This window comes from Salvelinus fontinalis, chromosome 36 (assembly GCF_029448725.1).
Source record: "Salvelinus fontinalis isolate EN_2023a chromosome 36, ASM2944872v1, whole genome shotgun sequence".
Taxonomy (NCBI): Eukaryota; Metazoa; Chordata; class Actinopteri; order Salmoniformes; family Salmonidae; genus Salvelinus; species Salvelinus fontinalis.
Window position 1 is genome coordinate 13,457,882 of NC_074700.1, and position 13,744 is coordinate 13,471,625.

Below are 13,744 nucleotides of genomic sequence, written 5' to 3' on the forward strand. Positions count from 1 at the left end.
TTTTTCCAACAATTGTTTACAGACAGATTATTCAACTTATAATTCACTGTTTCACAGTTTCAGTGGGTCAGAAGTGTACATACACTAAGTTGACTGTGCCTTTAAACAGATTGGAAAATTCCAGAAATTATGTCATGGCTTTAGAAGCTTCTGATAGGCTAATTGACATCATTTGAGTCAATTGGAGGTGTACCTGTGGATGTATTTCAAGGCCTACCTTCAAACATCATGGGAAAATCAAAAGATTCTAGACCTCCACAAGTCTGGTTCATACTTGGGAGCACTTTCCAAACGCCTGAAGGTACCACGCTCATCTGTACAAACAATAGTACGCAAATATAAACACCATGGAACCACGCAGCTGTCATACCGCTCAGGAAGGAGACGCGTTCTGTCTCCTAGAGATGAACGTACTTTGGTGCGAAAAGTGCAAATCAATCCCAGAACAACAGCAAAAGGACCTTGTGAAGATGCTGGAGGAAACAGGTACAAAAGTATCTATATCCACAGTAAAACGAGTCCTATATCGACATAACCTGAAAGGCCGCTCAACAAGGAAGAAGTCACTACTTCAAAACCGCCATAAAAAAGCCAGACTACGGTTTGTTACTGCACATGGGGACAAAGATCGTACTTTTTGTAGAAATATCCTCTGGTCTGATGAAACAAAAATAGAACTGTTTGGCCATAATGACCATCGTTATGTTTGGAGGAAAAAGGAAAAAGAACACCATCCCAACCGGGAAGCACAGGGGTGGCAGCATCATGATTGGGGGTGTTTTTCTGCAGGAAGGACTGGTGCACTTCACAAAATAGACGTCATCACGAGGCAGGTAAATTATGTGGATATATTGAAGCAACATCTCAAGACATCAGTCAAGAAGTTAAAGCTTGGTCGCAAATGGACAATGACCCCAAACATACTTCCAAAGTTGTGGCAAAATGGCTTAAGGACAACAAAGTCAAGGTATTGGAGTGGCCATCACAAAGCCCTGAGCTCAATCCCATAGAAAATGTGTGAGAACTGAAAAAGCGTGGGTGAGCAAGGAGGCCTACAAACCTGACTCAGTTACACCAGCTCTGTCAGGAGGAATGGGACAAAATTCACCCAACTTATTGCGGGAAGCTTGCGGAAGGCTACCCGAAATGTTTGACCCAAATTAAACAATTTAAAGGCAATGTTACCAAATACTAATTGAGTGTATGTAAACTTCTGACCCATTGGGAATGTGATGAAATGGAATGACATCAAACACATTATTCAGCTCCAGCCAAGGTTCCACCAACCTCCTGTGGTATGCACTACCCTCTGTAGGGTCTTACAATCGGATGCCGAGCAGTTGCCATACCAGTTGCCATACTGTTTATGTGGTTTGAATGTGTGCACGGGACCAATGGTAGTGCTTGGGATATCTTTCGGAAATTAAATTGAAGGTGACTTGTTGAATTGGAAATACAAACTCATTTCGGTTATTAAAAGATTCGGACTGTGGAAATAAAGTGAGGCGACTATCTTTTAGCGGACATTCTGCCTTCATTACTTCACCTTGCCTATGTGTTTACGGTTAAGGGTCATGGTGGAGTGGGATAGTAGTATGCCAAAAACTGAAATTATCCCTTTACATTTTAAGAAAAAAGTTGAATGGGCAGAGAAAACGCTTGTCTGCAAAGTAAAAGAACATGTCATCAACCACAGAATGCTGTATGTTAAATTGCTACTGATACAATTAAAATAATTAGACAACAGACTGAACTATTTTAATTCGCTTGTTTTACACAGACGTCTTTGAGTTCGTTCAACATTATAAAATCATAATTTGGCCCTGAATACATTTTGTCCCAGGGACAATGGTTTTGCAATTGAAACAATGCCCTATGTTTTATGGGAATTTTCTTTAGCCCATTAGTTAACAAGAAAATAAAAAGAGATTTGTGATATATAAATAAATAAAAGATTATGAAGAGGTAGCCAAATTAGAACTAAAACATTTGGAAAACTATTACAATTAGTAACTAGTATCCCTTATCAAGGCAAAACTTTGAGAGGCCATATGTAGCGCGGTCAATGACACCATCAAGTGGTCACCGACGGGATTGGTTCAATTTATGAAACAAGAAATGGAAGGGGAAAAAATGCAATTCGAAATAGATAAGTGGGACATCATATGTGTAAAATGTATATGGAAAGGGATATGCCTTTCATTGTAAATGTATTTTTATATATATATGTATAATTGTATTTTCAATTGTATTTTGAAAATATTTAATATACACTGAGGTTTATTATAAGTTCCCTTTGTATAGGCTATGTGTATGTTTTTATAAAAATGTTTATTATCCTTTTAACCCCTAAGCCTACAATTTATCTAATTAACATAATAAAGACATTTCCATTAAAATCCGTGTTTAAGCTAAAGATATATGTTTTTTTGTATGGGCTGCGTCTCAATCCACCACATATGCTGATATCGCCCTTCCGCATCTGGGGTGAAAGGTGGCAGAGCTAGAGCGGTGTTTGTCAGACCATGAGACATCTGGGGTGAAAGGTGGCAGAGCTAGAGCGGTGTTTGTCAGACCATGAGACATCCCAAAAAACGATCTGAACGGTTTGGCCTAAAAAGTATCATGAAGGCCTATCCTTTTGTCCTGATTTGGTCATTGTCATGTTCCTCTCAAACTCCTGTCAAATTGCTACCATATGATCCATTACAGGTAAAATATTTGAATATTAGAACTCATTATAATAGTTAATATGATCATTTCACAAGACTCAAATAGCCCATATGACCTGTGTGTGTAAATCTAAATACAATTGTATTTGTCACATGCACCAAATACAACAGGTGTAGACTTTACCGTGACATACTTAGTCTACCTATGAGCCCTTTCCAAACAATGCAGAGTTAACAAAATTTCCAAATAAACATGATATAAACAGTTCGACGCATACAACAACACAGAGTTACACATGGAGTAAAACAAACATACAGTCAATAATACAGTAGAAAAATAAGTCTATATACAATGTGAGCAAATGAGGTGAGATAAGGGAGGTAAAGGCAAAAAAAAAGGCCATGGTGGCGAAGTAAATACAATGTAGCAAGTAAAACACTGGAATGGTAGATTTGCAGTGGAAGAATGTGCAAAGTAGAGATTGAAATAATGGGGTGCAAAGGAGAAAAATAAATAAGTACAGTAGGGGGAGAGGTAGTTGTTTGGGCTAAATTATAGATGGGCTATGTACAGGTGCAGTAATCTGTGAGCTGCTCTGATGTTGGTTGGAGCTGCCTTGCACTATAAAAAACACTCACAAAATTTGAGTTTGCTGTTCACATTGCCTGAATTAGCCATGTTGGAAAAGAAAATCCATATCTCTGTCCAGTGTCTGTGTTCTTTTGCCCATCTTAATCTTTTCTTTTTATTGGCCAGTCTGAGATATGGCTTTTTCTTTGCAACTCTGCCTAGAAGGCCAGCATCCCGGAGTCGCCTCTTCACTGTTGATGTTGAGACTGGTGTTTTACGGGTACTATTTAATGAAGCTGCCAGTTGAGGACTTGTGAGGCGTCTGTTTCTCAAACTAGACACGCTAATGTACTTGTCCTCTTGCTCAGTTGTGCACCGGGGCCTCCCACTCTTCTTTCTATTCTAGTTAGAGCCAGATTGCTCTGTTCTGTGAAGGGAGTAGTACACAGCATTGTACAAGATCGTCAGTTTCTTGGCAATTTCTCGCATGGAATAGCCTTCATTTCTCAGAACAAGAATAGACTGAAGAGTTTCAGAAGAAAGGTCTTTGTTTCTGGCCATTTTGAGCCTGTAATCGAACCCACAAATGCTGATGCTCCAGATACTCAACTAGTCTAAAGAAGGCAGTTTTATTGCTTCTTTAATCAGAACGACAGTTTTCAGCTGTGCTAACATAATTGCAAAAGGGTTTTCTAATGATCAATTAGCCTTTTAAAATGATAAACTTAGATTAGCTAACACAACGTGCCATTGGAACACAGGAGTGATGGTTGCTGATAATGGGCCTCTGTACGCCTATGTAGATATTCCATTAAAAATCTGCCGTTTCCAGCTACAATAGTCATCTACAACATTAACAATGTCTACACTGTATTTCTTATCAATTTGATGTTATTTTAATGGACCAAAAATGTACTTTTCTTTCAACAACAAGTACATTTCTAAGTGACCCCAAACTTTTGAACGGTAGTGTACGTTTCTTCAACAACAGGTTATGGTCAGTAATGTCAAAGGCTGTACTGAAATCGAACAGTACAGCTCCCACAATCTTCTTATCAATTTATTTCAACCAATCATCCATCATTTGTGTCAGTGCCGAGAATGTTGAGTGCCCTCCTTCTCTATAAGCATGCTGAAAGTCTGTTGTTTATTTGGTTACAGAGAAATAGCATTGTATTTGGTCAAAGACAATTTGAAAAAAGTTTGCTGAAAGCTTGCAGCAAGCTTATAGGTCTGCTGTTAGAACCAGTAAAGGCCGCTTTACCACTCTTGGGTAGCGGAATTACTTTGGCTTCCCTCCAGGACTGAGGACAAAGACTTTCCTCTAGGCTCAGGTTAAAGATATGACAAACATGAGTGGCTATTGAGTCAGCTACCATCCTCAGTAGCTTTCCATCTAAGTTGTCAATGACAGGAGGTTTGTCATTATTGATCGCTAACAATCATTTTTCCACCTCTCCCACACTAACTTTACAAAATTCAAACTTGCAATGCTTTTAATTTTTTTTTTTTTTTAATGCATGAATACGATGGCTCGCTGTTCGTTGTTGGCATTTCCTGCCTAAGTTTGCCCACTTTGCCAATGAAGTAATCATAAAAATAATTGGCAACATCAAATGGTTTTGTGATGAATAAGCCATCTGATTCGATGAAAGATGTTCAGTTTGTCTTTCTGCCCATAATTTCATTTAAAGTACTCCAATTTTTTTCTCCATCATTCTTTATATCATTAATCGTGGCTTCATAATACAGTTTCTTCTTCTATTTGTTGAGTTTAGTCACATAATTTCTCAATTTGCAGTATGTCAGCCATTCAGATGTTTGGCCAGACTTATCAGCCACTCCTTTTGCCCCATCTCTTTCAACCATACAGTTTTTCAATTCCTCATCAATCCATGGCGCTGTAACAGTTCTATCAGTCAGTTTCTTAACAGGTGCATATTTATCAATAACTGGAAGAAGCAATTTCATAAATTCATCAAGTGCAGCGTCTGGATGCTCCTCATTAATCACATCAGACCAACACATATTTTTAACATCATCCACATACGAGTCACAGCAAAATATTTTGTATGATCTCTTATACACTATTTTAGGTCCAGCTGTTGGAACTTTGGCTTTCCTGGATATAGCCACTATATTGTGATCACTCCATCCAATGGGTACGGATATAGCTTCAGAACAAAGTTCTACAGTATTAGTAAAAATGTAATCGATACATGTGGATGATCTTGTTCCTGTAGTGTTTGTAAACACCCTGGTAGGTTGATGAATAACCTGAACCAGATTACAGGCAATAGTTACAGTGAGAAGCATCTTCTTGAGCAGACAGCTTGATGAAAACCAGTCAATATTCAAGTCCCCAAGAAAGTAGACCTCTGTGTTTACATCACATACACTATCAAGCATTTCACACATATTATTTAGATACTGACTGTTGGCACTTGGTGGCCTATTGCAACACCCCAGAAGAAAAGGCTTTAGATGAACCTGCAACCACAACACTTCAATAACACTTGACATAAGATATTCTCTAAGCATTACAGGGATATGGCTCTGAATATATACAGCAACACCTCCCCATTAGCATTTCTGTCTCTTCTTTAAATGTTATATCCTTGTATTGCTACTGATGTATCATCAAATGAATTATCTAAGTGAGTCTCAGAAAAGGCTAATATATGAATGTTATCTGATGTTAGCAAGTTATTGATTTCATCAACCTTATTTCTAAGGCTACATTAATATGGGCTATTTTCAGCCCTTTCCTGGGTAGCTTATCAGAGATAGACATAATATGGAAAAGAGCAAACAAAGCAAGTAAAACAAATATGCATTCAGCAGTCCATTATTCAATTGGTGTGTGTGGTGCTGCGGGGTTGAAGCTACGGACCCATAGGCTTGGCTCTCTCATCCCTTCCAGGCTTCTGGGAGGGAGGGTGGACAATGAGCCTGTCATAGCAGATGTAAGCAATGTCCCCCCTCGCTCTGGCAGCTTCCATGGCTGGGATCAGTTCTGTTGAATCAGGACACAAGGGCGAGTTAAAATAGGATTTGATTTGCTTTACAATTTTATATTATTAAAGGTGGTGATATTTCAATTGGATCTACTTACACTACACTCTTAAAAAAATTGTTCCAAAATGGTTCTTCGACTGTACCCATTGGAGAACCCTTTTTGGTTCCAGGTACAACCATTTTTGATTCCAGGTAGAACCGTTTTGGGTTCCATGTAGAATCCTTTTTGGAAAGGGTTCTACATGGAACCCAAAACATACTGAACAAAAATATAAACACAACATGTAAAGTGTTGGTTCCATGTTTGATGGAAATGGAGACCACGTGTATGGTGTGTGGGCAGGCGGTTGGCACATGTCAACATTGTGAACAGAGTGCCCCATGGTGGGGTTATGGTATGGGCAGGCATAAGCTACCGACAATGAACACAATTGCATTCTATCGATGGCAATTTGAATGCACAAAGATATCGTGATGAGGTACTGAGGCCCATGGTCGTGACATTCATCCCTCACCATCACCTCATGTTTCAGCATGATAATGTACGGCCCCACATCTCAAGGGTCTGTGCACAATTCCTGGAAGCAGAAAATACCCCAGTTCTTCCATGGCCCGCATACTCACCAGACATGTCACCCATTGAGCACGTTTGGGATGCTCTGGATTGACGTGTACAACAACGAAGGAGACGTGTGGTCACACCAGATACTGACTGGTTTTCTGATCCACCCCTACCTTTTTTAAAGGTATCTATGACCAACAGATGCATATCTTGAAACCCAGTCATATAAAATCCATAGATTAGGGCCTAATTAATTTATTTCAATTGACTGATTTCCTTATATGAACTGTAACTCAGTCAAATCTTTGAAATTGTTTGTTGCATGTTGCATTTATATTTTTGTTCAGAATACTTACCTGGCAGGTTTACCCAGTGCGCTTTACCCAAGCGCAGCCATTCATAGGCTAGGTTGTAGCAACCTCATGATGGGTATAGAGAAAATATGAGTATCATGTAGTAGCCTAAACCTATCGATGTTACATTGAACTGGGTGAATGGAATATGAATGACAGTCATCTAATATGCTGTAATAGAGATAAGGTCATGAAAAAAAAAGAACATCCTCCCTCATCTTAAACGGCACTGACCACCACTGGTGAGCACCCACGTCCTGGGCTTGAGGATGGACAGAATGACAGATTTGGGACAAGTCCAAGTTGTTAAGATTGTAGAACTTGTGTAGTGTATGCCCTGCATAACCCTTTTCCTAACCCTAACCTAATTCTCCTAACCTGCTGCGTAAATTCTCTAACCTGCCACGAAAAGCCAAATCTGACAAAGCTGTATCCCATCTAGTCAAAACGCTGATTTCTTCTTCAATGAAAACACTCATTTTGAAGCCGACCTGTCAGACAACTCTGGTATAAGTCTGTTATTGATATTATTTCTAGATTGTGGACAATATTGTGAAATCATTGTCTCGTTTGTTGTGTATTTGTATGCTATTGAATAGTGGTAACAGTTTTTGAATCTGGCACTCCAATAAGATTGTGTCTATGGTTAAGTTTTTGTCTTACTGTAATTTGTTAGATTGCTATTTAACAATTACATATGTCAGAAAACTGACTCCAGTGCTTATTTCAAACCAGAAGAGAATTGCTGATGGTCTTGGGTGGCCCAGCGGTCAAAAGCACTACAACCTTTGGTTCGATTCTCAGACTGTCACAACCGGCCATGACTGAGAGCCCCATAGGAAGGTGCACATGGCCCAGCGCAGTCCGGGGTAGGGGAGGGTTTGGCCAGTGGGGTTTTCCTTGGCTCATTGTGCTCTAGTGTAGTGGTTCCCAACCAGGGGTACTAGGACTCCTGGGGGTACTTGGCCTATCCACAAGGGGGGTACTTGAGAAGACTCATGAGGCCATAGTCCTACTGGTAAAATGCACATGAGGGGGTACTTCAGGGGTACTCCAGGTAGAGCAAAATTCAGTTGGTGGTACAGTAACGAAAAAGGTTGGGAACCACTGCTCTAGCGACTCCTTGTGACAGGGCCGGGCGCCTGCAAGCTGACTCCGGTCGTCAGTCGAACAGTGTTTCCTCCGTCACTCCGGCTGACACCTGGGTTAAGCGAGCAGTGTGATAAAAAGTAGGCAGCCAGGCAGGTGTCACGTTCTGACCTTAGTTCCTTTTTCATGTTTTTATTTTAGTTTGGTCAGGGCGTGAGTTGGGGTGGGCATTCTATGTTGTTTTTCTATGTTCTGTTCTGTATTTATATTTCTATGTGTTTGGCCTAGTATGGTTCTCAATCAGAGTTAGGTGTCAGTCGTTGTCTCTGATTGGGAGCCATATTTAGGTAGCCTGTTTTGCATTGTGTTTTGTGGGTGATTGTTTCTTGTTTCCGTTTCAGTGTTTGCACCATTCGGGACTGTATCGGTTTTCATTTGATTCTCTTGTTCTTTTTTTGTATTCATTCTCGATTAAACATTTATTATGGATACGTACCACGCTGCATTTTGGTCCTCCTCTCCTTCCACCAACAAAAGCCGTTACAGAATCACCCACCAACACCGGACCAAGCAGCGTGGTAAATTGGAGCAGTGCAAACTGGACTATGAGACAGGAGATTAGAGAGGTGGTCGGTCGACCCAGGGAGAGTGCCGGAGCCCGCCTGGAATTCTCTGGAACAGTGCGAGGAGGGATACAGGAGAATGGAGTTGGCGAAAAGAACACGACAGAGTAACAGGTACGAGAGGCAGCCCAAACATTTGTTTAGGGGGGGGCACATGGGGAGAATGGTGGAGTCAGGCGATAGACCTGAGCCAACTCCCAGTGCTTATCGTAAGCATAGCATTACTGATCAGGCACCGTGTTATGCGGTGAAGCGCACAGTGTCGCCAGTACGCGTTCATAGCCCGGAGCGCTATAGGTCAGCCGCCCGCAAGTGCCATGTGAGAGTGGGCATCCAGCCAGGGCGTATTGTGCCAGCCCAGCGTGTTTGGTCTCCGGTACGCCGTTTTGGCCCAGGGTATCCTGCGCCGGCTCTGCGTGCTATGTCTCCGGGGCGCTGGGAGGGTGCAGTGCGTCCTATGCCTACGCTCCGCTCGTGCCGGGCGAATGTGGGCATTGAGCCTAAGGGAGAGGTGTGAGTGGTATGCACCAGATCTCCAGTGCTCACTCATAGCCCGGTTCAACCTGTGCCTGCACTCTGGAGGGTCCGGGCTAAAGTGGTCATCCAGCCTGGTGGAGTGGTGCCAAGGCTGCGCACCAGAGCTCCAGTGCTCCTCCACAGCCCGGTCCTTCCGGTGTCTCCTCCACGCACCAGGTCTCCTGTAGGTCTCCCCAGCCTGGTGGGTCCTGTGGCAGCGCCACGCACCAGGCTGTCTCTCTGTCTTCTCCCTCCAGGTTTGCCCTCCAGTCCGGAGCTGCCAGAGCCGCCCGCCAGTCCGGAGCTGCCAGAGCCGCCCGCCAGTCCGGAGCTGCCAGAGCCGCCCGCCAGTCCGGAGCTGCCAGAGGCGCCCCTCCGTCCAGAGGCGCCCCTCAGTCCAGTGCTGCCCTCTACTAGGGTCTCCAATCCGGGGTCGGTGGCGAGGGTCGCCACTCCTAAGGTGCCACATAAGTGGGCCGAGACTATGGTGGAGTGGGGTCCACGTCCCGCTCCAGAGCCGCCACCGCGGTAAATTCCCACCCAGACCCTCCCCTATAGGTTCAGGTTTTGTGGCCGGAGTCCGCACCTTTGTGTGGGGGGGGGGGTACTGTCACGTTCTGACCTTAGTTCCTTTTTTATGTCTCTATTTTAGTTTGGTCAGGGCGTGAGTTGGGGTGGGCATTCTATGTTGTTTTTCTATGTTCTGTTCTGTATTTATATTTCTATGTGTTTGGCCTAGTATGGTTCTCAATCAGAGTTAGGTGTCAGTCGTTGTCTCTGATTGGGAGCCATATTTAGGTAGCCTGTTTTGCATTGTGTTTTGTGGGTGATTGTTTCTTGTTTCCGTTTCAGTGTTTGCACCATTCGGGACTGTATCGGTTTTCATTTGATTCTCTTGTTCTTTTTTTGTATTCATTCTCGATTAAACATTTATTATGGATACGTACCACGCTGCATTTTGGTCCTCCTCTCCTTCCACCAACGAAAGCCATTACAGTAGGACACAATTCAGGGAGAAAACTGGGTAAAAAAAAATATGCTGGTGGCCATAGTACTGGGTTAGTACTGGGACAGGAGAGTGCTTGGGAATACCAGGGGCCGTAAAACAAACGTAAATAAATAAAATAGAAGCAAAAACAGAAGAGGATTGCTGGAACACTTCTGCACTCATCATGTCATGCACTGAAAAAGCACAGGAGGGCACTATATCATAACATTCAAGTATCCTCTCGCCTCGTCGTCATTACTCCCCCAGTTATGTTATGTTGGTGGATCCAGACACTAATACACATTAGTCACATTTAAACTTGTGATAATATCCAGCTGGAGCGAGTTTATGTGACGTGTTTATGAAGTCCTCGTGCCAAGCAGTTGTACTCACTGGCTCTGCTTGTGATTTACTTATGCAATAACCTCTCCTCCACTTTGTAGAGAGGAGTGTGTATAACCCATAATGATGTGTGTGTGTGTGTGTGTGTGTGTGCGTGTTTGCGTGCGTGTGCGTGCGTGCGTGTGTGTGTGTGCGTGTGCGTGCGTGCATGTGAATGCATAACCACAATGAACTCTGTTTTTTTATAAAAGAAAAATGACTCCAATTGATTCCAAATAGGCTATATTTGACAAAAGGGAATGTACAAAAAACAGTAGTAGTCATAAACCGTAGTAAATTAAATGTACAAACTATACTAAACACAAAATGTCCTTCATGGTGTATAAATGCTTAAAGACATTGTCTTGAATCAATGTTATTGACATCTTAAAGAGGTGTAGGTAGCCTAGTGGTTAAGAGCGTTGGACAGGTAAGTAAAAGGTTGCTGGTTTAAATCCCAGAGTGTTTAATAGGTGAAACATGTGTCTATGTACCTTTGAGCAAGGCACATAACCCCAGTTGCTCTGGAAAGAGCGTCCTGCTAAATGACTCAAATGTTTTATAAAATGTGGACACATGGCAGTGATATATTCTTCATTAATGCCCAGTGTGTCACTGCATAAACTAAACGTAGTCTGCGGTGTGATTGAGATGCTTGCTCTTGATTTATTGCCTCTACTTCTAGAACAGTGTAAAAATCCCTGCTCCTTTTTTGTCTGCTATAACATTTTCGCACAATATATCAATGGTTTAAAGGCAACTTTTACATTAATGGGATAGCATGTAACGTGGTGGTGTGAGGGGGGTTACTGAACTCAGGCCAGAGGAATGGTTTATTTTGTTCTTTAAACTACGGTGCCTATACTGTAGTCTTCCCAGATATTAGTTTGGCTGCTGTAGTTTTTGTCCTCTTTCTCCTCCTCCCTTCTCTAACGTCATTCTACCCTCCTTTCATTTCCTCCCTCTTATCCCATCTCCCTCCTCTCATCCCATCTCCTCTAATCTTGGCTCGCCCTTCCTCCCCCCCACTCTCTCTCCCTCCTTTCTCCCTCTCTCTCTTTCTTACCCCCTTGTCTTTCTCTCTTTCTGCTTCTTCCTCTCTCTTTCCCTCCATCCTCCCTCTCTCCTCCTTGCACCCTCCTCCAACCTCAATCCCTCCCCTTTCTCCCCCTTCACACCCAGACCTTTCCCTTCCCGCCTCCCTCCCCTCCAGACCTGCTGCCTCCACAGCAGCCCCCTCCCAGGCCACGGTGTTTTGTAGCGGGCAGGTTCTTGTAGACGGCCCTGGAGTAAGGTATGAAGCAGAGCCCCAGCTGGAGGTGACGCGCCAGACGGCAGTAGGCAGCCAGAGCCAGTACCAGGAGGGGGGTAACCAGGAGGAACCCGACCACCAGGAGGGCCACACAGCCCCCATCGCTCAGCAGGTCCGAACAGTAGTGGGTCGTCCCCTGAGGGCGCACCTGGGGAGAGGAGAGGAGAGGAGAGGAGAGGAGAGGAGAGGAGAGGAGAGGAGAGGAGAGGAGAGGAGAGGAGAGGGGGCAGGAGAGGAGAGTGACAAGGGTTGGTTTTTCTGGTTGATTATGTTGCTGTTTTTCACATGATCAGAAGAATGTGTTGCACCAACAATGAAGAGATTGACATCATGTTCTTATGACTGTATAATGACAATAATGCAATGTCAATGCAACAGAAATGCATTTTATCTCAAATGTTGCTATAAAAAGCTAGTTTCTGACAAGCTGATGAAGCAAATAAAGTTTTCTGTTGGAGTCTTCTCAGAACAGACGGAGAGAGTTATTGGTTTCAGCACCCATGTTCAAGAAAAGTGAAGGATGGAGGAGTCAAGGACGAATATGGGGATAGACAGATGGAGGAGAGGAGGAGATGCAGGGAGACGATGACGTGCCCCTGGTGGAATGTGTGTCTGAGGTCAGGACAGACACAGACCAGATCACACACACACACGAAGAAGGAGGGGCCCTTCCATAGATGAAATGTGATGAATTGCCATTCTTATATCACAGCTGTGAAACATCACAATAATATCTATGGAACTTTAGATTTAAAATGTCCGCCTGTTGGTGTGGTATCTGATGTTGTTAGTGTGAGGGAGAAGTGGTAGCAGAGAATGGAGAGAATGTGAGGAATGCACAGGAGGGAAAATGGAGGGGCTGTCATCCTTCCTTATCTCTATGTGGTAAGAACAGAATACGCAAGTGGAGGGGGATGGAGGGAGAAAGGGAGGGAGAGGGGAGGCACAGAGGGGCGAGGGAGGGAGGGATGGCGGGAAAGAGGTTGGGAGGTGAACAGATAACACTACATGTCCATGCTTATTTCTACTTTCTGAGGCCAGGGGGTCAGGTTTTTCTTTGTCCCACAGCCAACCTTCTGAAAAGACTTGATATTCATAGCTCTTTTTGGGGTGTCTAGCTCTGAAATCATGCAACTGTATCAGGCAAGTTAAAGTTAATGTAGTTAAATGCAGCTGCTTAGTAGGGTAGGACGTCATTGTAAATAAGAATTTGTTCTTAAGTTCTTAACTGACTTGCCTAGCTAAATAAAGGTTAAATGAAAAATACAAATAAATAGTGAAGATATTCCCTTCCCCTTTTTCAAAATTGTTGGTGAATGTTTTTCAGGGTTTGAGTAATTCAATATTTTGTGACAACGAACTGCGAGATCAGGATAACTTGTTTAGCTAGCTTTAACATTCCTTCCTTCCTTCCTTTCTTTCTCATCCACCTCTCTCCTTTGTTTCATTCCTCCCTCTCTCTCCCTCTCCACCCTAATCCCTCCTTAATCTGGTGCCACAAGGTTCCTAATTGGTTAGAGGGGAGGCGAATCCTGTAACATGTCCCTGTGAACCAACACACACACACACACACACACACACACACACACACACACACACACACACACACACACACACACACACACACACACACACACACACACACACACACACACACAC

General features: G+C 43.2%; 1 protein-coding gene across 1 annotated transcript in view; it reads right to left on the reverse strand.

Moving 5' to 3' along the window:
• Positions 1-10,999: 10,999 nt before the first annotated feature.
• Positions 11,000-13,744, reverse strand: part of LOC129835237 (transmembrane protein 88-like) — a 7,720-nt gene continuing 4,975 nt past the window's right edge. Inside the window, exon 3 of the mRNA XM_055900765.1 lies at positions 11,000-12,233. Coding sequence (XP_055756740.1) covers positions 11,946-12,233 — 288 coding nt within the window. The 3' untranslated portion in view covers positions 11,000-11,945. The remainder of the gene's footprint in view (positions 12,234-13,744) is intronic.